This window comes from Bufo gargarizans, chromosome 9 (assembly GCF_014858855.1).
Source record: "Bufo gargarizans isolate SCDJY-AF-19 chromosome 9, ASM1485885v1, whole genome shotgun sequence".
Classification (NCBI taxonomy): Eukaryota; Metazoa; Chordata; class Amphibia; order Anura; family Bufonidae; genus Bufo; species Bufo gargarizans.
Window position 1 is genome coordinate 154773242 of NC_058088.1, and position 27635 is coordinate 154800876.

A 27635-nucleotide genomic window follows, 5' to 3' on the forward strand; every position below is an offset into this window, starting at 1 on the left:
TCTCTGACTCTGAGCCCAGCACCGCCCGCATCCTCCAAATCTCCTCCTTGCTCCCCGACGTCACAATGCTAGAGCGCCGCAATCTCGCGATGCGCGAGCTAGCGCATGCGCAGTGTCAGCATATTGTTCCTTCCCTGTGCTTGCATCAGCCTCGGAACGAACTGTGCATGCGCTAGCTTGTGCATCGCGAGATTGCGGCACTATAGCTTTGTGACGTCGGGGAGCAAGGAGGAGATTCGGAGGATGCGGGGCGGTGCTGGGCTCCTTCACAGTGGGCGTGGCCGGGCTCCTTCACAGTGGGCGTGGCCGGGCTCCTTCACAGTGGGCGTGGCTGGGCTCAGAGTCACGCTGGGTTCAGACCTGAGCGTTTTACAGCGCGTTCCTATGCGCTGTAAAACGCTCAACAGGCAAGAACCAATGATTCCCCATGGGAATGGTTCTCATCTGAGCGTTTTTCAGCGCGTACGATCACGCTGTAAAACACCTTAACGCTGGGTTCACACCTGAGCGTTTCTCAAACGCGCGTTTTTGTCGCACGTTTTTATGCGCGTTTTTTGTAATAGTAAACGCGCGTTTGACGCGCGTTTGTGTCATTGACTGCAGTGTCCTATGGCCACAAACGCGCGTCAAAACGCCCCAAAGAAGCTCAAGTACTTGTTTGAGCGTCGGGCGTTTTACAGCGCGTTCGTACGTGCTGTAAAACGCCCAGGTGTGAACCATTCCCATAGGGAAGCATTGGTTTTCATGTCTTGAGCGTTTTACAGCGCGTTTGAACGCGCTGTAAAACGCTCAGGTGTGAACCCAGCGTTAGACTTCAGCGGGAACGCGCGACAATGGGCGTTCGCTTGTCTCTGTATGCGCGATTGCAAACGCCCATACAATCGCGCATACAGAGCGCTCCATCGCGAACGCTCAGGTCTGAACCCAGCGTCAGAGAACGCTGGACTCATCTCTCAAGCATGGAGGAGACAGGACTCATCTAAGGTTCATTTACATATATATAAATCGTTTATTTGACACAATAAAAGCACACAGAGCTATGGGGACTGGGTATTGCGGATGTGCTAGCGGCCATCTAGCAACCCATGTCCTCAGCTCTATACACAAAATCCAGGTGACAGGTTCCCTTTTAAACGAGTCCTGAGCCTTAGGCCCCCTGCACACGAACGTGTGCACCCCGTGGTCGATTTTGCAGGCCGCAATGCACGAACACAGTCCGTGGGGCAGCCGCAGCGGATCGCAAAAAGATAGGACATGTTCTATCTTTTTGCGGAACAGAAGTACGGGACGAAACCCCACGGAAGCACTCCGCAGTGCGTAGGGTTCCGTTCCATGCTTCCGTTCCGCATCTCTGGATTTGCAGACCCGTTCCGTTATGCGGAATGCCCACGCAACGGCTCCCGTGTAATGCGAATCCGCAATACGGCAACGGGAAGCACACGTTCGTGTGCAGGGGGCCTTATGAAATGATACGATCTGCGCTCATACAGGCTCTTGGGTCCCAGCCGCCTGTGTACGCTTCTATTCCTGTTCAGCTGCCCAATAGTAAATCCTGGTGAACAGGAAAAGAAGAGCTCACAGCCTGGCGGCATCGGTGGAGGGGGGGAAGGGGAAGTATTAGCAAACCAACATTCTTCCATAGGTCTGAGGAGTGCTTGTATTTTACATGATACCTGGAGAACCCCTTTAAAGGGCATCTGTCAGCAGATTTGTACCTAGGGCAGTGCACTTGGCAGCTGACGGCATCTGTGTTGGTGCCATGTCCGTATGTGTCGGCATTTCTGAGAATGTGCAAATGACCTGACAGTGTCATAGGGACAAATCTGCTGACAGATGCCTTTAAAGGGAACCTGTCACCGTGAAAATGCAATGTCAGCTACAGATCCGTCATTCCATTTTTGCATCTTCATTTTTCACTAACCGGCATAACTTTTTATTGTTCTGTATGAGGGCTTGGTTTTTGCGGGGCAAGTTGTACTTCCTAATGGCACCATTTACAATTTCATATGATGCCCTGGAAAGCTGGAAATAAATTCCAAATGGGGTGGAATTGGAAAAAAATACTTCTGCCAGAGGTTTATGGGTTTTGTTCATGGCGTTCCCTATGGGGTAGCGTTATTCTTTTCCGGCATTGAGTTCCATCCTAGAAGCAGTCCCTCTTACATTTTTTGGATGGAGAAAATACCGCAGCATGCTGCAGTTTTCTCTCCGGCCAAAAATCCTGAACACTTACCGGAATGCCGGATCCGCCATTAATTTACATTAAAATGCATTAATGCCGCATGCGCAGACCTTTAAAAATGAGAAATAAATAAATACTGGATCCGTTTCTCCGGATGACAACCAGAAAGACGGATCCGGTATTGGAATGCATTTGTGAGACGGATCCGCATCCATCTCACAAATGCATCCGTTTGCGTCCGGATTGCCGGATCTGGCAGGCAGTTCTGGCGAGGGAACCGCCTGCCGGAATCCTCTGCTGCAAGTGTGAAAGTGGGGAGGGGGCAGAACCGTTTGCCGGGCTGTGGGAGGTGACAGATTCCCTTTAACTGATCTTTTCCCTTCATTCTCCGGGTCAGCGCAGTTACAGCAATACCACATTTATATAGTTTTTCTTGTATTTTACGTTTTTAACCTTTGGAAAATACTTTTTTTTTTCTTTTCTTCGCTATATTCTGACCCCCATAAGTTTTGTATGGTTACAGCTATGGGGCTGTGTGAGGGAATGGCCTGCAGTTTTTATTGATAACATTTTGGGGTGTGTACGGTTTTGTGATCACTTGTTATTTAGTTTTTGTGGGGGGTGGAGGATGAATCAGTGAAAAAAAAAATAATCTGCCATTTTTTTTTTTTTACCTGTTATGCAATTTGCTGTATGGAATAAATAATTTCATATATTAATAGTACGGGCGTTTCTGGATGCCTATAATGTTTTTTTTTTTTTATTATTATTTATTAGGCTACTAGCGTTTTTCTTTTCCGGCATAGAGTTCCGTCACAGGGGCTCAATACCGGAAAAGAACTGATCAGGCATATCCCCATGCATTCTGAGTGGAGAGTAATCCGTTCAGGATGCATCAGGATGTCTTCAGTTCAGTCATTTTGACTGATCAGGCAAAAGAGAAAACCGTAACATGCTACGGTTTTAACTCCGGCGTAAAAAGACTTGCCTGAATGCCAGATCCGGCATTTTTTTCCATAGGAATGTATTAGTGCCGGATTCGGCATTCAAAATACCGGAATGCCGGATCTGCGCAGACCTTTAAAAATGAGAAAAAAAAAAAATACTTGATCCATTTTGCCTGATGACACCGGAAAAACAGATCCAGTATTGCAATGGATTTTTCAGACTGATTAGGATCCTGATCTGTCAGAAAAATGCAGGCAGTCAGTTCAGGCAACGGAACTGCCTGCCGGAATCACACAACGCAAGTGTGAAAGTACCCTAAGGTGATTTTTATATATATATTTTTTTCTTTTCTTTTTATATTTGTAAACACTTTTAGTTTTTTTTAGGTCCCCAAGGGAACCTCAACAATTGTATTCTTTAGATTGATGTTTCTGTTCAGTAATGGAATTTGAAGGGGTTGTCCAGAGGAGCGGAATTTTTTAGCAGAGTGCTCAGAAAGCAATTGATATTAGATATGACTGGGGACCACAGCAATTTTTTTAATACCCCCCCCCCCCCCCCCCCCCTGCAATGTCTTTGCAACCCCCCTCCTGTCTCTAGTAAGGACCGTTCTCTTAGATGAGGCCCGGCAGCCGCTATGTCCATTTCCTCCAGTGTCTCTGTATATCATATCATTGTATATTACTGTTGATGGGGCCCTCACAATACAATCTTTTAGTCCTCCTCCTGAGTTTAGGCCCCTAAGCAGCCTCGTCACCAGTAACTGTGCCCCTGATTGATACCCCTTCCACCAGTCCCCCACTACTGGTTCTATGTTAACTTTATTCCGATCCCCATTTTCGGACACACATGAAATGTCAGGAGGTGACTACTCAGCCAATAACTGGCTTCAATGGGCAGTTCACCTTTTTGACTGTTGTACAGACCCCACAGTGTGGCCCGAGCCACGGTGGTGATGATGCTTGCCCGATCCCTGTCGCTGGGCTTCAGCTCCATCGCTGACCCGCAGGCTCTGCAGGTCCCAGGTGTCCCCGCTTCAACATCCGGTTGTTACATTGTGATCGTTGGCCATGCAACTTGTGAAGTGACTGAAGTCTCCATGTTAGGCCTCATGCACACGGCTGTTGGGCGGCCGTGGCCGTATTGTGGCCCGCAAACGTCTGGTTGGCAATCTACGGCTGCCGGCCGTGTGCACCCCGCATCATAGTTGCGGACCCATTAATTTGAATGGGTCCACAATTCCGGAGATACGGAACGGAACACCGGAAGCACTACGGAGTGCTTCTGTGGTGCTTCTTTCCGTTGTTCCGCACCGCAAATAAAAATGACGTCCTATTTTTTGCGGCGCGGACAGACCACGGACCCATTCAAGTTGAATGGGTCCGGCCCGCTGCACGGATGTTGCCCATGCATTGTGGACCGCAATTGCGGTCCCCAATGCACGGAATGGCCGTACAACGGCTGTGTGCATGAGGCCTTACTCTAACCTTGAGGGCAAGGAAGAGCAGTGCACAACAGTTCCTGTTACTTCATCCTATATACAGCCTGAGGATGGGTCATCAGTAAAAGAGATCTTGGAAAACCCATATAAACGTTTGTAGAGTATGGACACAGAAAAGTTGTAGAAAATGCAGTTTGTCATTTACCAAGAACAAACACTTAGATGTCACTTAGGTCATGGTGGCAAACACAGTGATGGCAATATGAAATATCATATTAAGGTGTAAATTTCAAAAAGGTGAAAAGAAAAAATCATTTATGGTCCAGTCACTTTAAAGGGAACCTGTCACCGGGATTTTGTGTATAGAGCTGAGGACATGGGTTGCTAGATGGCCGCTAGCACATCCGCAATATCCAGTCCCCATAGCTCTGTGTGCTTTTATTGTGTCAAAAAACCGATTTGATACATATGCAAATTACCCTGAGATGAGTCCTGTCCCTGACTCATCTCAAGGACAGGACTCATCTCAGATTAATTTGCATATGTATCAAATTGGTTTTTTGACACAATAAAAGCACACAGAGCTATGGGTATTGCGGATGTGCTAGCGGCCATCTAGCAACCCATGACCTCAGCTCTATGCACCAAATCCCGGTGACAGGTTCCCTTTAAGTTTTTGTCTGACTTTAAAAATATACATTGGGAAAAAAGAATGCAAAATTGTAGTGGAGTCCGACAAAAAGTCTACATTAACGGATCCCTTTTGTTTTACAATGGAACTCTTTAATGACAGATGCCATGTCTGGAGGCCTCCGTTTAACCCCTTTGCGACCTCCACCGTATATGTACAGAAGTTGCGTGTTTTGAACAACAGAGACCCGCAAAACAAGTATGCAATCAGCCATAAGGCTGATCGCATTCATTTTACCCCTCAGATGCCAGGATCAAATGTGATCACGGCATCTGAACAGTCTGGAAGCGGGAGCCACGCGCTTCTGTAATGGCATTCCCCCGGCTGAGATTGGGGAACCTGTTACACCGCTCTAAAAGCCTGAAGCCTCAAGTAGGCATCGACAGCTATTAGTGGAATATACCAATACCGGCCACTAGGTGGCAGCACTGTATTGTTATATTGAAAATGAAGTGTTAAATGATGGGTATATAGCCATCACAGAACACAATGGGCAACGTAATGATGGCCAATTATAGTCACCTAGGGTGACTTAAAGGGAGTCTGTCACCTAATCTGAGCGTTTTAGACCGCTCAGATCAGGTTATAGACTCTTTAACCCTCATTACGATCATACCTTTCTCTTATGTGTCCCTCGCCCAGATAATGAAAATAACACTTTTTAAACTTATGCAAATTACCTTCTGAAGGTGCCCAGGGGCGGCGTTACTGGGCGATGTGCCCAGAAAAACACACCTCCAGCCGGCGGACGTCACGAGCGGCACCAGAGGACGGCGGGCTGGGAACTGGCCCGCACCTGCGCACTGCTCTGCCCATTATGGGCAGATGAACAGCTTTTCATATTGCGCATGCGCCGGCCGGCTGTCTTTAGTTGGCCGGCGCATGCGCAATATGAAAAGCTGTTCATCTGCCCATAATGGGCAGAGCAGTGCGCAGGTGCGGGCCAGTTCCCAGCCCGCCGTGCCGCTCGTGACGTCCGCCGGCTGGAGGTGTGTTTTTCTGGGCACATCGCCCAGTAACGCCGCCCCTGGGCACCTTCAGAAGGTAATTTGCATAAGTTTAAAAAGTGTTATTTTCATTATCTGGGCGAGGGACACATAAGAGAAAGGTATGATCGTAATGAGGGTTAAAGAGTCTATAACCTGATCTGAGCGGTCTAAAACGCTCAGATTAGGTGAAAGACTCCCTTTAAATAAAAAGTTAATGACAAATGACTGGTTTTAATTAAAAACGAATCCACATTTATTATCACCTAAAATACATGTATGGTACCTTACGATACTAATATAAACAAAAAATACATCAGATATAAGCAATAAATAAAGAGAAAAAATGAATCAATACAATGTATAAGATCATGCAGTCACGGTCCCCCTGTAAGTATATCATGCGGAGCTCTCGCACTAATTAAAATCAAATGTTCCACAGCAGAGTAGATGCGGTATTTTAATTATGCAAGCTTTTTTATTGTATTTTTATCAAGTATGTATTAATTATGGAGTGGTTGCGCCACCGCTGTCCAAATCATCCACCCGGTTGTATAGTTGATACAGACGGTAGTTTGGTAAAGTATATTACCTACGTAAGAAAATTAACAGGTGTTTCACAAGAGATCCCGAAGCTCAATACAACCACGTACGTACTATCATATACTGCGGGCAACGATTGACCTGGTAAGCAGCCAATAATATACTTTATCAACTATACAACCAGGTGGATGATTCGGACGGCGGTGGCGCAACCACTCCATAATTAATACGTACTTGATGAAGAGTCGGTAGCCACATATGGACGTATTGCTGGAACACCTTGCATTATAACGGTGCCGCCGACCCAAACAGTAATAATTTAACTGGTTGAATACCACTACATATCATATCTAGTAGCAGTCTAAAAAGTGGCAATTGGAAATCTGCCAAGGACATTACAATAAAAAAGCATGCATAATTAAAATACCGCATCTACTCTGCTGTGGAACATTTGATTTTTAATTAGTGCGAGAGCTGCGCATGATATACTTACAGAGGGACCGTGACTGCACGATCTTATACATTGTATTGATTTATTTTTTCTCTTTATTTATTGCTTATATGTGATTTTTGTTGTTGTTTATATTAGTATTGTAAGGTAACATACATGTATTTTAGGTAATAATAAATGTGGATTCATTTTTAATTAAAACCGGCCATTTATCATTAACTATATAAAGAAGCTAGGTGGTATAGCAGGCTGAGTTATATTCCAGTGAGCTCCCTTTTTTGTTATTGTTATTTGATTTTAAAAAAATAATTAAATATAAAAAAATATAAAAGTTCAAATCACCCCCTTTTCCCCCAAATCAAAATATTTAACCAATAAAAAAATACAAATCTTGGTCATCAAGGCTTCATAAGGCTATTTGGTCGGAAAAATCAAAAATGTATGACTCTGGGAAGGTAGGGAGTCAAAAGCAAAAATGCTCAGTCCTTTACGTTTACGTTACTGTACGTCCAAATTGCAAGTGACTTACTGCATTTGGATGTCCAGTGACGTCCAAACTGCTTACCGGGGCTGTGACACTATGAAGTGTCACAGCCCCGGAATATCCACTCTCCCCGAGAGCAGACCCACCAGGGAATCCAGCAAGGGACCAATCAGAGTGGTGCCTTGCCGGCAAGCGCTCCGATTGGTTAGTCTCTGCAGGCTAACCAATCGGAGCTCTTTAGTGTTAAAATGCCGGTTTCAGGCTGTAATGTCCACACTGGAGTTCGCAGCCTGAAATCGGGTAAGACCCCTTGTGTGCCCCTAGTGTCTCTGATAATCATTTCTGTGGCCCCCAGTGCCTCTGATAATGCCCCCCATATGCCTCCAAACGCCCCTATTGCCCCCTGTAGCCGGCTTCACTGTGATGGCAGTGGCTCAGGAATGGAGCCACTGCCATCAGCAGAGAGTGTTAGCTGTAACTTACAGATAACATTCTGCTGCCTTGCCGAAATTGGTGCTGGCACCGATCTCGGACGTTTAACCCCATAGATGCCACGGTCAGTAGCTGCCTGTGGCATCCATGGGGTTCAGAAGGAGGGAGCTCGCAAAAAATAAGTCTTCATAAGGCTATTTGGTAGGAAAAGTCAAAAATGTATGACTCTGGGAAGGTAGGGAGTCAAAAGCAAAAACGCTCAGTCCTTTACGTTTACTGATAATGCCCCCCATATGCCTCCAGACGCCCCCATTGCCTCATGTAGCCGGCTTCACTGTGATGGCAGTGACTCAGGAAAGGAGCCACTGCCATTAGCAGAGAGTGTTAGCTGTAACTTATAGATAGCATTCTGCTGCAATGGCTGAAATTGGTGCTGGCACCGATCTCGGACGTTTAACCCCATAGATGCCACGGTCAGTAGCTGCCTGCGGCATCCATGGGGTTCAGAAGGAGGGAGCTCCCTCTCTCTCCCTTTGGGCCGCTGCTGCTGTGATGGCAGCGGCCTGATGGTTACCATTGTAACCGGACGCCTTGCAAAGGTGTCCGGGCTGCCATGTATCTAAGGCTGATCTGACCCTGAGGGTCTGACCAGCCTTAGTGTAAGTGTAGCACTGACTATACAGTGCATTGCAATAAATGACTATTGCAATGCACTGTATAGTGATCAGGCCCACTTGATCTTCAAGATCCAGATGAGTCTTAATAAATAAATAAATAAAAAGTAACGTATTTTCCGGCGTATAAGACGACTTTCTAACATTAGAAATTATTTTCAAAAGTCGGGGGGCCTCTTATACGCCGGGTATACTCAGATCCGATGGTATATTCTAACCCCCAGGTGTTCCCATGGTGACGGGGACGCTTGCCTGGGGGTTAGAATATACCATCGGATCTGAGTTTTTACGATCTCAGTGAGATCGTGAAAACTCAAATCTGATGGTATATTATAACCCCCAGACATTCCCATTGTGACGAGGACGCTTGCCTAGGGGTTAGAATATACAGGGCCCCAGATTACAGTTTATGAATGTACTCCTGTGAGCGTCGGAGAGGGGGATCTGTGGATGGCACTGTTTAGGGGAGGATCTGTGGATGGCACTGTTTAGGGGGGATCTGTGGATGGCACTGTCATGGGGGGATCTGTGGATGGCACTGTTATGGGGAGTGGGATCTGTGGATAACACTGTTATGGGGAGGGGGATCTGTGGATGGCACTTTTTAGGGGGGATCTGTGGATGGCATTGTTATGGGGAGGGGGATCAGTGGATGACACTGCTATGGGAAGGGGGATCTGTGGATGACACTGTCATGGGGTGGATCTGTGGATGACACATATAGCATAAGATGCTATACAGTGTCATCCATAGATCCCCCCATAGCAGTGTCATCCACTGATCCCCTTCCCCATAAAAATGCCATCTACAGATCCCTCTCCTCATAACAGTGTCATCCACAGATCCCAGTCAGTTCCCTGGACTAGAGAAGATCGTCTTGAAGACAGGGATGGCTGGGCATTCAGGGGTATGGTGAGTATAGCCCAAACCCTATATTTTAAATGGAAAAGTTGGGGGTCGTTTTGTACGCCCAGTCGTCTTATACGCTGGAAAATACGGTAATAAATAAAAATTAAATAATAATTGTCTTTTCTCATATCCCTTAATTTATGTCATTAAAAAAATTAAGTAAATAGAAAAACTACACATAATTGGTATCGCCGCATCCATAACGACCTGATCTATCAAAGTATCATATTACTAATCCCACACGGTGAACACCGTAAAAAATAATGTAGAAAAAATTGATGGAATTGCTGTTTTTGTCACCTCCACAAAAAAATTATATGTGATCAAAAAGACATATGTATCCCAAAATGATACCAATAGAAACTACAGCTCGTCACACAAAAACAAGCCCCCATACAGCTACAGGACTTTATACTGAAAAAGTAGTATTGCATAAAAGAAACTATATAAATTTGGTATCGCCATAACCGTATTAACCCACAGAATAAAATAATCATATATTATTTACCACAAGAGGAACCCCATAAAAATAAAAACACTGATAGATTTACCATTTTGCCCACTTCACCTCCACAAAAAATAGTATAAAAAGTGTTATGGACTTTAGAATATGGCGTTGCAAAATATCATTTTCTTTTAACACGAAAAGGATTTTATGCTGAAAAAGTAGTAATGAATAAAACCCACAGAATAAAATATTCGTATAATATTTACCACAAGAGGAACCCTATAAAAAATAATAAAAAGTGACAGAATTGCCATTTTTGCCCACTTCACCTCCACAAAAAATGGTATAATAAGTGATCAAAAAGACATATGTACCTCAAAATGATACCAATAGAAACTACAGCTCGTCCCGCAAAAAACAAGCCCCCATACAGCTACATTGGTGAAAAAATAAAAATGTTTTGGACTTTAGTATATGGCGATGCAAAATATAATTTACTATTAACACAAAAGGGATTTTATGCTGAAAAAGTAGTAAAACATAAAGAAACTATATAAATTTGGTATCGCCATAACGGTATCAACCCACAGAATAAAATAATCATACAATATTTGCCACAAGAGGAACCCCATAAAAAAAAAAATAACACTGACAGAATTGCCATTTTTGCCCACTTCACCTCAACCAAAAATGGTATAAAAAGTTATCAAAAAGACATGTAAACAGAAAGGATACCAATAAAAACTACAGCCCGTCCCGCAAAAAACAAGCCCTCACACAGCTACATTGGTGAAAAAATTAAAATGTTATGGGCCCTAAACTAATTTCAGCAAATTACTTCTTAGAAAATCCAGATGCAGCTCCTTCCCTTCTGAGTGCTGCCGTGTCCCCAAACAGCGGTTTATGACCACATATATTGTGTTCCCGTATTCTGGAAAAAATGCATAAAATTTTTTGGGGTGCATTTTCTCCTGTTACCCTTTGTGAAAATGAAGAGTTTGGGGCTAAAGCAACTATATATTGGAAATAAAAGTACATTTTTCATTTTTACAGCCATGTGTTTCAAAATTTTATGAAATGCTTGTTGGGTCAAAGCATTCACGTCACCCCTAGATTTATTCCTTGAGGATTGTAGTTTCCAAAATGGGGTCACTTTTTGGGGTTTTCTTTCTAGGGGTACCTTAGGGTCTCTTCAAATGTGACATGGCATCTGAAAACAATACCAGCAAAATCTGCCCTCCGTTAGGCTCCATTCACACATACGCAATTCCATTTCGCATTTTGCGGAACGGAATTGCGGACCCTTTTAATTCTATGTGCGGCCTCGATCCGGAATTGCGGATCCGCCCTTCCGGGTCCGCAATTCCGATTCTGAAAAAAATAGAACATGTCCTATTCTTGTCCGCAAAACACACACGGATGTGTGAATGGACCCTAAACCATACAACGCTTCTTTCCCTCTGCACCCTTCCATGCGCCCATACTGCAGGTTACAACAACATATGGGGTGTTTTTGTAAACTGCAGAATCAGGGTAATAAATATTGAGGTTTCTTTGACTGTTAACCCTTGCTGTGTCACAGGAAAATTGGATTTCAATGGAAAATCTTAACAAAAAAATGAAATTTTAAAATTTCCCCTCCAATTTGCTTTAATTCTTGTGGAACACCTAAAGTGTTAAAAAGGTTTGTAAAATCAGTTTTGAATACCTTGACGGGTGTAGTTTCTAAAATTGTCCATAACTGAACTGGTCCTTAAAAAAGTGGGTTTTGGAAAAAAAAATTACATTTTTCAAATTTGCTTCTAAACTTCTAAGCCTTCTAACTTTCTGAAAAAATAAAATGACATTTAAAAGGTGATGCCAACATGAAGTAGACATATATTGAATGTAAAGTAATAACTATTTTATGAAGTATCACTATCCGTCTTAAAAGCAGAGAAATTAAAATTTTGGAAATAGTGAATTTTTCTGAATTTTCTGCAAATTAGTTTTTTTTATGCATAAAGGTAAAATGTATCAACTAAAATTCACCACTAACATAGATTACAATGTGTCACAAGAAAACATTCTCAGAATGGCTTGGATTAGTAAAGGCGTTCCAAAGTTATTACCACATAAACTGACACATGTCAGATTTGAAAAATGGGGCTCCGGCATTTGGTCCAAACTGGCTGTCGTTTGAAGGAGTTAAGGGTTAACATATACGTTATGCATGTACGGGGACCTCCGAGATTGGGATTGATCAGGAAGACCACATGGGATAAGTGTAATTAAACCCATACAATCCAACTGTTCTGAAACTACAACTCCCAGAATACTCTATTCACTTGTGTGGGAGTTAGGAGAACAACTCAGCATGTTTGCAGACTGGCAGTTGTAGTTTCATAGCAATATAGTGCTATATCTTCGTAATTGGGAATATTCAATTTTTTTTCATCAGTACCCATAATCCCTCACTGCTTCTTGCTTGTGGGCTAATGAGAAGGCTGCATTATCTTTGACTTTATGAGTAAATTTTCTGATTGCCGATTTTCGTAATCAAGAAAATAATGACTGGGGATCTCGAATTTGCGAATATATGACAAATATTGGCCCAAGTATTCAGAAAATATCGCAAATTCGAATATTGCCCCTGCCGCACATCACTATGAGAGACATTACATGTGAAATCTTCCTTAATGTGCACCGGTGTGGAGATAAGTGGTCAGGCTTCTGGGAGATACTTTTAATATTTATCACCATGGCAACCTGGATTCCACCCTAGATAAGGATGTTAGGATGGTAATGACATCTTCCCTTTCCTTTAGAAATCACTTGTATTTGCATTTTCCAGCAGTATGCGATGGGTAGAAGTTATCTATTCTGCAGTGTGTGAATGCTGTTTTTTTTAAAACCCCACTTACATTGACTTGTACTATTCTTATATAGACTGAAAATCTGCAAAGTGTAACCTTTGCCTAACAGAGTCAAAATGACACAATGCCTATATGATACTAATATGTATCGTCCAGAAAACGCCATACAGGTATTGTCCGGGAATACATCATTTCTAACAGTTGCCGGCATCCTGACTTCCGTACTGAAAGGATCATGCTTACCTGCTCCCCGCTCCTCTCGTTTTATGGACTGGCAATCGCATCTCCAAGTTCCTCTCCTGGGTTTTTCTTCCTCCCTGGCATGGGAATGGTCATCTGATCCTCCTCAGCCAACCTCTGGCTTCTGTGGTCTCTTGTGGCATGCTCTGTAACCTGTACTGAGGTCAGGAGGGAGAAGATAAGCTGTGAATGGTATTGTGAATGGTAGGTCCCGTGTTATGTATAGACAGGTGATTTCTGTCATTCTAATCCTGCCTGCAAAGATAAGGGAATGACTTCAGAAAAGTGATCTCTACAAACCAAGAAGTGGTTCCTATCATTAACATTCCCTTTAAGAAACTTTGTAATATATCATATTAGAGAAAAAGGCCTCTTTCTCCACTTATCAGCAATAGTCCCCTGCACCACTTCCTATATTCCATGCTTAAACTCAGAACTGTCCCCCGTTAACGTACAATTATCAACACAATACCCATGAAACACACAATTCCCATGAAAAAAATCACTTTTATTCAAATCTTCATTAGAATTGCAAAAATTGCATTGTTTCAGCCACACTCAGCATTTATCAAGTCAAAATACAAAAATTATACATACGTTACATAATTCCAAGCATTAAGCAATCCATATTCATGGGGTCACAATCATCATGAATATTAGGAATCAACTAACATAATAAAATATTTGTTACTATAAAAATCATCTTAATAATAAAAATCCAAGACACAATACACAGAGGAATAAATCCATCGTCCAGTGCTGGTGGGCATGATACCCTAATTGCTATAATACTAATTTAGGCTACTTTCACACTTGCGCTTGATCGGATCCGTTCTGAACGGATCCGATCATATTAATGCAGACGGAGGCTCCGTTCAGTACGGATCCGTCTGCATTAATAACTTAGAAAAATTTCTAAGTGCGAAAGTAGCCTGAGCGGATCCGTTCAGACTTTCAATGTAAAGTCAATGGGGGACGGATCCGCTTGAAGATTGAGCCATATGGTGTCATCTTCAAGCGGATCCGTTCCCATTGACTTACATTGTAAGTCTGGACGGATCCGCACGGCCAGGCGGACAGCTGAACGCTGCAAGCAGCGTTCAGGTGTCCGCCTGCGGAGCGGAGGCTGAACGCCGCCAGACTGATGCAGTCTGAGCGGATCCGCATCCATTCAGACTGCATCAGGGCTGGACGGAAGCGTTCTGCTCCGCTCGTGAGCCCCTTCAAACGGAGCTCACGAGCGGACAGCAGAACGCTACTGTGAAAGTAGCCTTATAATCATCAATTACTATGTCATAATGCCTCCAGACTGCATCTCAATGACAATACTACTCTTGATCACCAAAGCACATAGTTACCTCATATGCGTGTGTATCTCCAGCAAATGCCATACAATCACACCATCTCATCACATGATACAGAGAGCCCACAGGACCTACCTAGTCAATCACTGCAGTAAGTCGTCCTCATGTGTCTCCTACGTTACACCTCAGGGAGGAGCCTTAAAGGCTATGTACACCTTTTGGGCAATTGTTTTTATTATTGCATGAGCTAAAAATCCTTTTTCAATTGGTCTTTATTAAAAATTTTGAACCACTGTCTTTCTGCAGCCTTGAGTTTATCTAGTAGCAGGATCTGAATTTTTACTGTGTTCCATCAGGCAGCTCAGCTGACGGGCTCCTTATCTGTGCTCTCTGACCTTATAAATACTCATTATAGCTGAATTCTTATCTCACTGATACGAATGTGGCTTAAATATGTGTTTATGACCTCTCAGTAGTTTAGAGATAAGGGTTATTAGTTGACACATTCACACAGGTAGAAAATTTGTTAACCCTTTGTGACAGAACAGCTCAATAATTTTAATAAAGACCAATTGAAAAAATTATTTTTACCCCAAAATGCGTTAAATGCAATCATTGAAAGTTTAGGTGTACATAGCATTTACATAACCATTTTTGTAAAATACTTTAATTACAGAAATTATACATTTCTATTAGAAAAAAGCACTAAAGCGGCCAATTTTGTGCCGTTTGCAGCGCTCCTTCTGTTTACTTAGCTGGGGAGACGCACTCCACACTGACTGCTGCCCTCACTGCTCTCTCTCTCTCTCTCTCTCTCTCTATATATATATATATACATAAATGTGGAGAGAGTCAGTGAGGGCAGCAGTCAGTGTGGAGTGCGTCTCCCCAGCTAAGTAAACAGAAGGAGCGCTGCTAATGCACAACACTGGCCACTTTAGAGCTTTTTTTCTAATAGAAATGTACAATTTTAGTAATTAAAGTATTTTACAAAAATGGTCAGTATCCCTGCTCCTATAGATTACAACAACAAAAAATAACTTTCATCCTTTAACTGTATTATTTGTTTATTTTACCATTTCAGTTTTTTTTTTTTGTTTGATGGTATTTGAAAATATTTATTTATAATGGTTTATTTATGCCAAATATTATCCATTGTATAATGCCGATGAATGAGAGTGCCAACTGTATATTATAGAGAATAGTTACATTATAGCTGATATTGGGCAGTCAGTCAGTTAGAGCACCCGTTTTCTATATATCAGTTATAGGTCAGCTACTGACTTTATATCTATATCTTATTCTGAAAAATCTTAAGCAACAGGTATAGTCTGCTGTAGATACCTGATGTTACGTTGGTTACTCACCTCTCCGGGCTTTAGAGCTGTTCTGATAGGAAGCTCGAAGTAGTCTAACGGCCCTAATCAGAATCCCTCCTTTCTGTGCTGATCATAGAGCTCTCTGTGCAGCCATATAACTGTTATACTGTTCTCTGCAGTGAGACAGATGGCTCAGTTAAAGTATTTGGCCATTATCTAGCTACTGTTAATCAATATGTTTGTAAGATGACTATTAGTGGTGAGCAAAGCGAGCTTCAATTCCTAGATCCAAAGTCACATCGGTCAAAATCGACTTTGGATCTTGGATCCAAAGCTCGATTCGCTCATCCCTAATGACTATATAGCACTTGATATAGCTGTCACAGTAGAGAGCAATGAACCCTGAACTACTGTCCCTACCTACTTGCACCATCTGTCCTAGGCAGCGGCCCACAACTGGTCGACAGTCCCTTTCTAGATAAGCGCTGGGACCTAAAAGGAAAAAAGAACCTAGTGACAGATCAGCAACCACAGTATGATACAAGTGGAACAGACTAGCCAGGTCAGACCAGGAGAGACCAAGATAAACCAAATCAGAACCAATAAATTAGAGCCAATACCGAATGCAGAAGTCAAAACCAGGAGAGCAATCAGGGTAAATCAGAAATGATACCAAGCCAGAAGTGAGAAACAGGACGGCAACTGCAGGGTCCAAAGGTTCGAGGTCAAGGTCCAAGAAGGGTCAGAAAACCAGCAGGGTTAGTTTTAGTAGAAAATTGCTAGTGAGAATATCCTAGGAGAAGACAATCCCAGGCAACCTGTGGCTAGCAGATTGCATGTTTGAATAAGCTGCACTTCCTAGTCATGTGACATGTCTGGCATTACACAACTGCTTATGTCAGCGCTACAGACATATCAGCACCGCCTGTGATTGTTTGGTGCTCCTTTACCAGGAAGCCCGGCTCCATTGCCCTGGATGCCGGTGGTGCTGTCTGCTGAGGAGGCTGCCCATCGGCCCGGATGTAACAATAGCCTATTTTTTATTAGATATGCCCCTTTGTTCTGTCTGCACCGAGGTCCTGTCCATAACATCGGTAGTGATGGAGGGTCATGTGACAAGGCAAGCAACTCACTCTTCTCCATTCAAGTACACTGTACCTGTTACGTTTAGTGCAGTGACAATGGAGGAGGTTGAGTGATGTGTCCAGTCACATGCCCCTCCATCAGCAGCCATCTATGGATAGGACCTCTATGTAGACAGCAAGGAAGATGCGCCCATCAAGTGGACATGGCTTATGAAATATAGCAAACAGCACAGAATATAAGCTTACTATATTCGTAAGTGCCATATAGTCATCTTACATATACATTGGTCAACAGCAGCCAGAAAGTGCCCAACCCCTTTAAATTAAAAACAAAAAAAGATTACTGGTGCTGACAATGGCATATAATGTTTTATCCCTCCACCATCAGACTCTAATATCATTTCTACGGTGCGGGGGTGACTCACTGCAACAATTACAAGACCAAACAGTTACAAGATATGGTAGGAATCTGCCCATACCTACTCAGTAAGGAGCAGGGATGAGGTTGGTAGGATGCGGGCAAAGGAAGCTGTTCTCGTTAGATTCGCGTTGGATAGATGAGTTTTGAAAGAGAGTGGACAGGGTTGGAGAATGTCATATGAGACAAGGGAGTCCCAAAAAAAGGGCAGGGAAGAGAGAAGCCTTGTTTACTATACTTATAGTTAAGTTTAGAGATTTTGTTATAAAGCAGAGCGTATAGTAGACTGTAACTGTTCCCATGTGCCACCAGTAGATGGCAGCAGAATACCACATGGATGAAGCACTCGCTTTCACCCCCTGACCTTGGTGTTATCTGTCACATTACTGGTACTCTAGGAATGACCTATGCACATTTTGGCCCCAATTTCCCCATGTTACGTGCGCAATGTGTGAGTCTAAAGAAAAAATCCCTTCACGTTGTCTCTCAGTCCTTTTCCTTATGTCATAGTAATCTTGTTAATCTTAAATTATTAAAGTGTGGGAGGTAACAGTGTGTATGGCAACCTCAGCAAACCAGGGGAGAATATGGACATCATCCAGATGTTACCCTGGTTGGATTTGACGCTGCAGTTTTGTCACCAGTTTTGTCACCCAGCTGAGCTGGTAAAAAACAATTTGTTGTCATCGTTGTCTTCTGCTGTTTTTCAGGTGACTTTGGCCATGACACGTCAGAGCCCAGCAATTCTCCTGTACTGTCATGTATAGCATAATGAAGGGAACGGGGTTGCGTTGTGACTGACAAGTTGCCGCGGCGGCTTCCCGACACTCCCGAGAAATCCAAACCTGAAACAGCGTGTCACAGCCAAAGCTGCCACGTTGCCACAGCCTAAGGGCTCCATTCACACGTCTGCAATTCCGTTCCGCAATTTTGCGGAACGGAATTGCGGACCCAATTCATTTCTATGGGGCCACACAATGTGCTGTCCGGATCCGGAAATGCGGATCCGCACTTCCAGGTCCGCAATTCCATTCCCGAAAAAAAATAGAACACGTCCTATTCTTGTCCGCAATTGCAGACAAGATAAGGCATTTTCTATTAAGTGCTGGCGATATCCGTGGATCCGCAAAACACTTACGGATGTGTGAATGGACCCGAACTAGCCTAGTCCTGTTTTAATACATGCCCCCATTACTGCATAAATAAAACTGTTATTATATGCAAATTAGTCACAGGACACCCAGCACGGCCTAGGCGTGAGATTTCACCTGCACTCATGGCTAGGCAGGAGGACATGAACGCTGCCTGTTCCTGTCAATCAAGTCTAGGAAGGTGGGAGAACGGAGCCTCTAGGACCAGGAGCAACGCTCCATCTGATCCTAGAGGCTACTTTGCATATAATAAAGGTTCTATTTCTGCAGTACCGGGGGCATGTATTAAGACAGGACTATCCTAGATAGGTTCAGCTGACATTAGAACATCACTAATGTCCGCCAGGTTGATAGTGTTATTTCTGCTGACAGAAGCCCTTTAAAGGGGTGTCCAGCTAAACAAAAATAGTTGGCAGCGGAGTCAGAGGGCTTGAAAACATAAAAAATACCTTCACCCCTGCTGCTACTTCTCTGTACGTCTGCCTCTCATCTCGACGTGCAGGAAATGCCCTCTCAGACAGTCACTGGTCACAAGAGTGACCTGCCGGAACCACTGATTGGCAAAGAGGTCATTTTGAAATATTACCAAGCATGTTGAGACAAGAGCCAGAAGTAGGGAGCAGCTGGGAACTGGGCAGCTGCGGGGGGAACAGTGGATGTATGTTTTTAAGTCCCTCTGACCCCAATACCACCAATTTTTGATTAGCTGGAACAGCCTTCTCTCACCCAGGTATTATAAGATACAATGTATGCCCTTTGTGCTTAATGTTTATTAGTTCTGCATTCACTCTTTGTAGAAACCACGGAGTTGGGCAGCAAGAAGGAGCTGAAGTCCATGCCGTTCATCACTTACCTCTCAGGCTTGCTGACCGCGCAGATGTTGTCTGATGACCAGCTTATCATGGGAGTGGAAATCCACTGTGAAGAGAAGGGACGTTGTCCATCCAGCTGCCATTTGTGCCGGAGAGCAGGCAAGGAACAAGTCAGCCCTATCCCAGTGCTGCTGGAAATAAACCGGATCACTCCCCTGTACAACCTTATTCAGGATAATGCTACACGAGAGGTGAATGGCTTTACCTTCAAGCTTTTCAGGGGAGATTTATCAAACTGGTGTAAAGTAGAACTGGCTTAGGCTACTTTCACACTAGCGTTTTCATTTTCCGATATTGAGATCCGTCATAGGGTCTCAATACCGGAAAAAAACTATTCTATTTTGTCCCCATTTATTGTCAATAGGGACAAAATGTAACTGAACAGAACGGAATGCTTCAAAATGCATTCCGTTCTGTTTGGTTGCGTTCTCATACCGGAGAGCAAACCGCAGCATGCCGCTTTTTTTTTTCCCGTCATGGGATGTGGAGCAAGACGGATCTGTCATGACCCACAATGCAAGTCAGTGGGGACGGATGCATTTTCTCAGATACAATAGAAAATGGATCTGTCCCCCATTGACTTTCAATGGAGTTGATGATGGATCTGTCTTGGCTATGTTAAAGGGTAACTGTCATGTTTTCATAAAAAAATCTATTTTAGCATATGTTACTGCTACAACAGCATTATGCATAAAGCAATCTTTAGTTTCTTCACATACCACTGTTTTCCTTGAGTTTTACCCTTAGTTAGGGCTTTCTCAAGATGGCTCCTCTGCCAGTTCTCTGAGGCCAAAACTGCTTTCCCTCACTTCCTATACACACTTGCTGTAGCCAGCAGCGCCCTGACAGCCAATCAGATTGGATTACTGAGAGACACACCTCCTCACTCTGAAGCCTAATGCAGGCATGCAGTGTGAAGGACCGCCCCTCTGTCTTCTGTTTAAATTAAGTTGGGAGACAGACAAGCCCTAGTAATGGTCCTTTAAGGGAGCAGTGGAAAGGGATGGGACATTAATGAAAGCTGTTAATATAAGGTAATTACAGATATTTTGACAATCATTGACAGACTAACTCAGGTATACATGCCTAGCTCTTATAAACTAGCAAATTAAAAAAAATGACAGTTACCCTTTAAGAATAATACAACCGGATCCTTTCATAACGGATGCAGATGGTTGTATTATCAGTTACGAAAGCGTTTTTGCTGAACCCTGCCGGATCCAGCAAAACCGCTGGTGTGAAAGTATCCTTAGTTGCCCATAGCAACCAATCAGATTCCACCTTTCATCTTTCACAGCTCCTTTGGAAAATGAAAGGTATAATCTGATTGGTTGCTATGGACAACTAAGCCAGTTCTACTTTACACCAGTTGGATAAATCTGCCCCTTCATGTTTTTCAGTCTGTGCAGTATATTATGAGGTGTACATATGTGTACCCCTTTACCAGGATCTACTGTCAGCATTGTTATGTGTTACCAGTTCCGTACCCATCTTCTGCTGGCATAGATAGTAGTGCAAATGGTTAAAAGTTAGCAAGTTATAAGCTGTTCCAACAGAAAGTTTTACCCACAATATCTGAAACATGTAATCAACAAAAACAGTCCTTAATGTCAAAATGGGTGCAAAGTTATAGATATTGGAGCAGATCCTTTATGTAGCGTAAACTTTGGTGCAGAATATTTTAGGCCATGCCCCTTTCTCACCCCATTTTGGTACATTTTACGATAGGGCGGGACACAATAACATTAGTAAAAATAGGCAATTGAATGTAAATTGATGTTCTACTCCTTTAGTATGACACAAGTAAATTATAGCTAGCACAGCCCATTGGCGTTAGGGTGCCCGGGAGGTAGCAGCATGGGACGCCTAGAGCTGTATGTCGAAAGTTACACAGCGCTTTACCACAAATGGATGGATTCCAAGTGCTCCAAGTACACCACTTTCTTGGCACGGTGTCCATTCAGATGCCGCTGGAAACCACGGTGTCGCTTTGTGGTTTGGTTAAGACACTGGGGCTAAACCACAACCAGGTCTGCACCATTCACAGTTTCTGCCATAGAGTACACTGGTGGGATGCCTCTCCTGACCTTGGACAGATACCTTCACATCACAGCTTAGCTTTCAATTCTTCTGATCCATCAGAAGAACCTAATAATAAACAATGGATCCTTTAAGCACCCGTTGTGCTTATTTTGCATCTGTTTTTGTTAATTCTCTCACAGATCTGTTATTTTAGACGGGAGAAAAAATCCTGCGTGGAAGACTTTTTGTTTCCTGTCTAAATTAACAGATCTGTGATGGAAATAACAAAAACGGACAATCAAGTCCCCTGTTCTTCCTCACTGCGTGACCGCTGTGAGGAGGAGCTTGACTGGAGTGGAAGTCGACTAGACATGCTGCCACTCCTATAAAAATGGATGGGGCTGATGGAATATGTGAGCACTGTTCTAGGCTGTCTCTGTGAGTCCCATAAGCATTGAATGAAGCACGCACGCTCGACTGCTGAGCTATTTAAACTACACCTCAGTGCACAAACACTAATGATCAGTGGGACCTACAGTGGTCATACGTTTAGCTTCTATTCTGTGGATAGATGATAAATGTCAACTGTGGGAAACCAATTAAAAGCCTCATTCACATGTCAGTGATTTCCATCAGTGATTGTGAGCCACAACCAGGATTGGAGCCTCCACAGACATAAGGTATAAGGGGAAAGATCTGCACCTGTTCTATGTTTAGAGCCACATCTGGTTTTGGCTCACAATCACTGATGAAAATCACTGACCGAACACTGAATGTGTGAATGAGCCATAGGGGTTGGATTTCACAGAAATTAGATCCTGAAACACTTTGGGTATATGACCTGAAAAATAGATGAACAAAGAGAAGGCAGCACTCCAAAAAGAATCAATGTCGCTGACACTGGTGAATAGAACTTTGATTCCTTTTGGAGTGCTGCCTTCTCTGTGTTCATCTAGGAATTGGTGAGGGTTTGGATTCTGCCTCTTTTGAGGTGTGCACCCTCCTTTTTGCTTTTTTCTGTTTTTGCTTTTTTCGCCTTTTTTCTCATTTGTGCTGTGCCGCTCTAAGGCCTCATGCACACGACCGTTGTGTGTTTTGCAGTCCGCAAATCACGGATGGTGTGCGCGTGCGTTCCGCAATTTGCGGAACGGCACGGACAGCCTTTACTATAACTGCCTATTCTTGTCTGCAAAGCGCGGACAAGAATAGGACAGGTTATATTTTTTTTGCGGGGCCACGGAACGGACCAACGGATGCGGACAGCACACGGATTCGCCCCCATTGAAGTGAATGGCTCCTCATCCAACCCGCCAAAACTGCAGCTCGGATGCGGACCTAACCAACGGTTGTGTGCATGAGGCCTAAGTGTGTGTTTCTGTTGGCATGAAAAACAGAAATACATTTTTTTTACGCTTATGTGCTAGTATACAAAATAGTAAGGTAGCTCTGTCTAAGCACGTCTACTAGAGGTTATATATATATATAGCCTGCTTATAATTTCATGAAGGTACAAGCCCAAAGTCTGAGGCTACACTACTACTACTTCATGATAATATCATCTGTCCATGTTTTATCCTTTTTCATCTTTATCGCAGAGGCATTAAAGGGGTATTCCAGCACTATACGAATCTCTTCCACTTTCTGCTCCTGTCTCTACAAGGGAGGAAATGGTTGGGAATGATGCTCAGCCAATCACTGGCTGAGACAGATCATCACCTCAAACAGTGATTGGGTGATTGGCATTCCCAACCATTTTCCTCTGGAGCATAGCAGGGACCAGATGGCGTCAGAATGACAGCAGGGGACTGGCAAGGTGAGTATAAACTTCTTTATTTTTTATCCTTTTGCAGGCTTAAATGGTGGCAGTTATGTTAGAGAATATATGTGGCCATCGATATGGCTGGTGAGTTGAATCCATACAATTTTTTTAGGAAAAGAATGCACATCTCTTAATGTGTATTTACTGTAGATGTGGATTGTTGCTTTTAAATACAGGTGAGAAGTTTGTTTCTGAGTTTTAGAGCCAATATCTCTAGATGGATAGATAGAGCATACTATAAGCAGTGAAATCAAAGTCTAAACTAAACTAAGTTTCCCTGATCATAAAACAGAACACCTTAATTGATATCTGGTGTTAATCCTAATGAACTCCCCTTCTCCCCATCTGCCTTTTAGTGATTTATGTCATAGTAAATGATTGCAGCGTTGTACATTAATATTACAAATGGCATATAAAAGCACACTGGTTAAATATTTCATCTACTACAATTAAATGTTAATGACATGAATATTAGTTTAAAGTGGATGTGCTTAAATAGTTTATTCTAATGCACCTATAGTTTCATTAACTGTCTTGTAGGATTTTTTATAAGGCAGATGCAGAACGCATCAAAGAAAATATAATGGATGAATGAATGAAATGTATAGTATCCTTTTTGTTGAGTTTATTAGGGCATATAGACATTGTAAAGGGAGGTCACCTACTTGGGACTCTTGGTGGAGAGTCACTAATAAAGAGTGTACATTCATTTTAATCGCTACCACTTAATACTGCTCTCCTGCCTCTCTCCTGCGGATATGTCCCTAACAATACATATACTGGGGTCCACCTGATCTGACTTCAATCTAAGAGCTGACTTCAATCTAAAAAAATGTATATGTTGGTCATAGTAACAGGTTCTCCTTATTATGTTCTCCTAAATGGGTTTTATAGCTTTTTTTATTTTCTATTTGCCACCCAACTAGCTGTACTTGTAGAGAAATCCATACTCACTTGCTCCCCACTGCTCCATTGTTTATCGTTAGCATATAGCGGTCTTTTGCATACACTATATAACCGTCTACATGTCTTTTGTGTGTCTATACACATGCATCTTTTCTTCTTTTTTTTTTCCATTAAAAAACAAGTAAACATAGAGGTCTTTTGAGAGCATACTATAACTGGATATATTTGTTACTTTTACTTATAGCTGGAATAGCTGTCATTTTTGTGTTTCACATACACATACAGGTGGTTTTTTTTCATAAAAAAACTACAAATAAGCACACACAGCTATTTTTATGTGTATTTGCACACAACTTTATTTAAAAATGTTTTAAAATAAAATACCACACAGAAGAGGCTTTCTTTGTTCCTCCAGTGAGTAAAGTAGCATAGAAGAGTCAGGTTTCTGATTATGAACCCATTGAAAGCAGCAACATATTAACTGCAAGCTCTGTGGACTCTGATTGTGACACCTACATGCCGCAAAAAATCCAGAGAAGGTAGCAGAGTTTACTTGACAGTAGTGAGGAATACATGGCAAGTACCAGCAGTGATGTGCCAAGGCCATCCACTGTTCTGGTAGTATGGTGCCATAGAACCAGCAATAAAAACATAGGCCTCCAAAATGCACTTCAGTCCTTTGAAGTTATGCGGTGAGCCTAAAAAGCACATATAGGGTATCATACCATATGGCAGAAGTGTATGAACATGAAGTAAAGTGTGTGATTTTTCAAAATCACATGCTGAATGTGAAAAATAGGCTGCTGAATAAAAAAAATGCAATTTTCATTTTTCTCCACTTAATTTTTATTCTTTCCTAAAAAAATGTCAAAAGCGAAAAATGGCTAAATTTCAATTTAATGACTACCTTAGGGGGTATACTTAAAAAATAGTCACCTTGAAGGTGTTTCTAATGTTTTAGTTCAGTACAACATCGTTCTGGCAATATGGTGCCATAAAATCAGCTATAGGAAAATAGGCCTCCAAAATCTAAAATGTGGTCCACTCATTTCAGGTCTTGCGGGGAGCCCAGCCAGTAGGTAAATTGCACAAGTTGCATTTATTTTCACATTACAACAGAAAAAATTATAAAGAAAAAATTTACTTTTTTTTTTATAATTTTTTGTTTTTCCTTTAAAAGAAAGGTCTAAGGTGTCCCGTGAAAAATAATATCAAATACATGTAGACTGGCTCAGAAATTAAACAGTTACCAGTATGTGTGGTTAGATAGATTGATTGTTAAAATGCAAAAAAAAAAAGATCTGGTTAGAAAAAGGGTTAAGACTCTGGTTAGTTAAGCTAAAATTAGTAATGGATCTAAAAAAAGGAAACTCATAAAGTTTTATTTCTAATTGTATTCTCTAAACGGAGCCCCTAAATGGTGGGCTAGCCAAGCTTGACAGTCAACAGCTCAACATTTCAACATATTAATGTACGATGGGGCAGAGATCCTTCTATAGCGCATACTCAGCTTTTTGTCCTGTGTACGCCTATCTTTATGCTCTTCTCTCAATGTTTTGGCTGAATGTTTTTGTAGGAGACAAGAAATGGTGGCCACATCTATTGAAAAGTGGAATTATTACTCCCTTCTATGCAAATATGCTCAACTTTGTAATAAATTAAAACTTTTTTTAAATGAATAATTTTTTTTAACTATTCAGAATGTAGAAAGATCCTGAGAGATCCTCTTTAAACAGGTTGTCCGCTTTTGACAATCTTTTTTTGTTCCTCTAAATAAAGTGACAAATTGTATTACTGCTTAGACTCCTAGTGTTCAGCTGTAATCTGTGCCAGAGCACGGCAGCAATCGCAACCACAATGGGCTGTCCATATAATGTGCTGGGTCTACCATCAAAAGACAGAGGGGCAGATATATGATTGCACTTGCGCCTAGAGTCTAGTGGGCTTTGCACAGTTTTTGCGTGGCATATATTTATGTGCTGTGCCTAAAAGTGTTCCAAAGTGCCCCATGCTAGAGATATATTTTTTAGGTAACTTTTTGTGACACTATTTTGTTTAAACATAATTTTCACCTTGTCTTTGTCTACTTTAAGCCAAGCTGAGTCACATCTAGTTGTCTAAAAGCATAAAGGCATTAAACAACATAAACACCTTTTACCTTTCATTCACAATTTACAACACATTTAACAAGGAACACACTATTCATAAATATGGCAGAAAATAAAAATGGCGGAGGCAGAATATTCTGGCGCAAAATTTAACATTATTAATAACTCTCCCCCACTCTCTTTCTAGTCGCTGTTTTTAAGGTCCTAAATGAGGACTGACCACTATTATCTCAAAATGCCCTAATGTTTGAAAATGGGTTTTGTCAACCAGACAAGCATTTCATCTAGTGTCTTCCCTTTGCAGGTACTAAAGCATGCCTTCATGAGCTTATATTGGTGTTCTGGAAAGGGTGAAGTCATTGAAGATTGGTGTCGATGTGATCTTACAGCTTTTGATGAGAATGGATTACCAAACTGCAGTCCACTTCCACCACCAGTGTAAGCAATTATTAACAGATTTATGACCCTGTCATACTGCCAGCACAGGGCTTACCACTCAGTACATGGCCTTGATGGTTTCTATTGTGTTTTAGAGTCCAGGACATCATAAGTGTGACTTCTGTCAACATTCATTTCACATTTATGAAGCTTCAGTTCTTGAACACTTATTTGGCAGTTAAACATTTTGGTTTTATCACAGGGGATTTAGTAACTCTGCATAAATAGTATTCTTTGCTTACTAAAGACATTCTGTGACCATGTCTAGTCATCCTCTGTGTATTATGAGCGGTACAGTGGCACATTGTAAGAAATTATTGAATAAATATACAGTACAGACCAAAAGTTTGGACACACCTTCTCATTCAAAGAGTTTTCTTTATTTCCATGACTATGAAAATTGTAGATTCACACTGAAGGCATCAAAACTATGAATTAACACATGTGGAATTATATACATAACAAAAAAGTGTGAAACAACTGAAAATATGTCATATTCTAGGTTCTTCAAAGTAGCCACCTTTTGCTTTGATTACTGCTTTGCACACTCTTGGCATTCTCTTGATGAGCTTCAAGAGGTAGTCACCTGAAATGGTCTTCCAACAGTCTGGAAGGAGTTCCCAGAGATGCTTAGCACTTGTTGGCCCTTTTGTCTTCACTCTGCGGTCCAGCTCACCCCAAACCATCTCGATTGGGTTCAGGTCCGGTGACTGTGGAGGCCAGGTCATCTGGCGCAGCACCCCATCACTCTCCTTCATGGTCAAATAGCCCTTACACAGTCTGGAGGTGTGTTTGGGGTCATTGTCCTGTTGAAAAATAAATGTTGGTGCAACTAAACGCAAACCGGATGGAATAGCATGCCGCTGCAAGATGCTGTGGTAGCCATGCTGGTTCAGTATGCCTTTAATT

The 27635-nt window shown here is 42.4% G+C and overlaps 1 protein-coding gene across 1 annotated transcript in view; it reads left to right on the forward strand.

The window, feature by feature from the left end:
* Positions 1-27635, forward strand: part of ASTN2 (astrotactin 2) — an 859422-nt gene that overhangs the window by 666307 nt on the left and 165480 nt on the right. Inside the window, exons 16-17 of the mRNA XM_044306147.1 lie at positions 19359-19624; positions 26593-26726. Of these exons, the coding sequence (XP_044162082.1) occupies positions 19359-19624; positions 26593-26726 (400 nt within the window). The remainder of the gene's footprint in view (positions 1-19358; positions 19625-26592; positions 26727-27635) is intronic.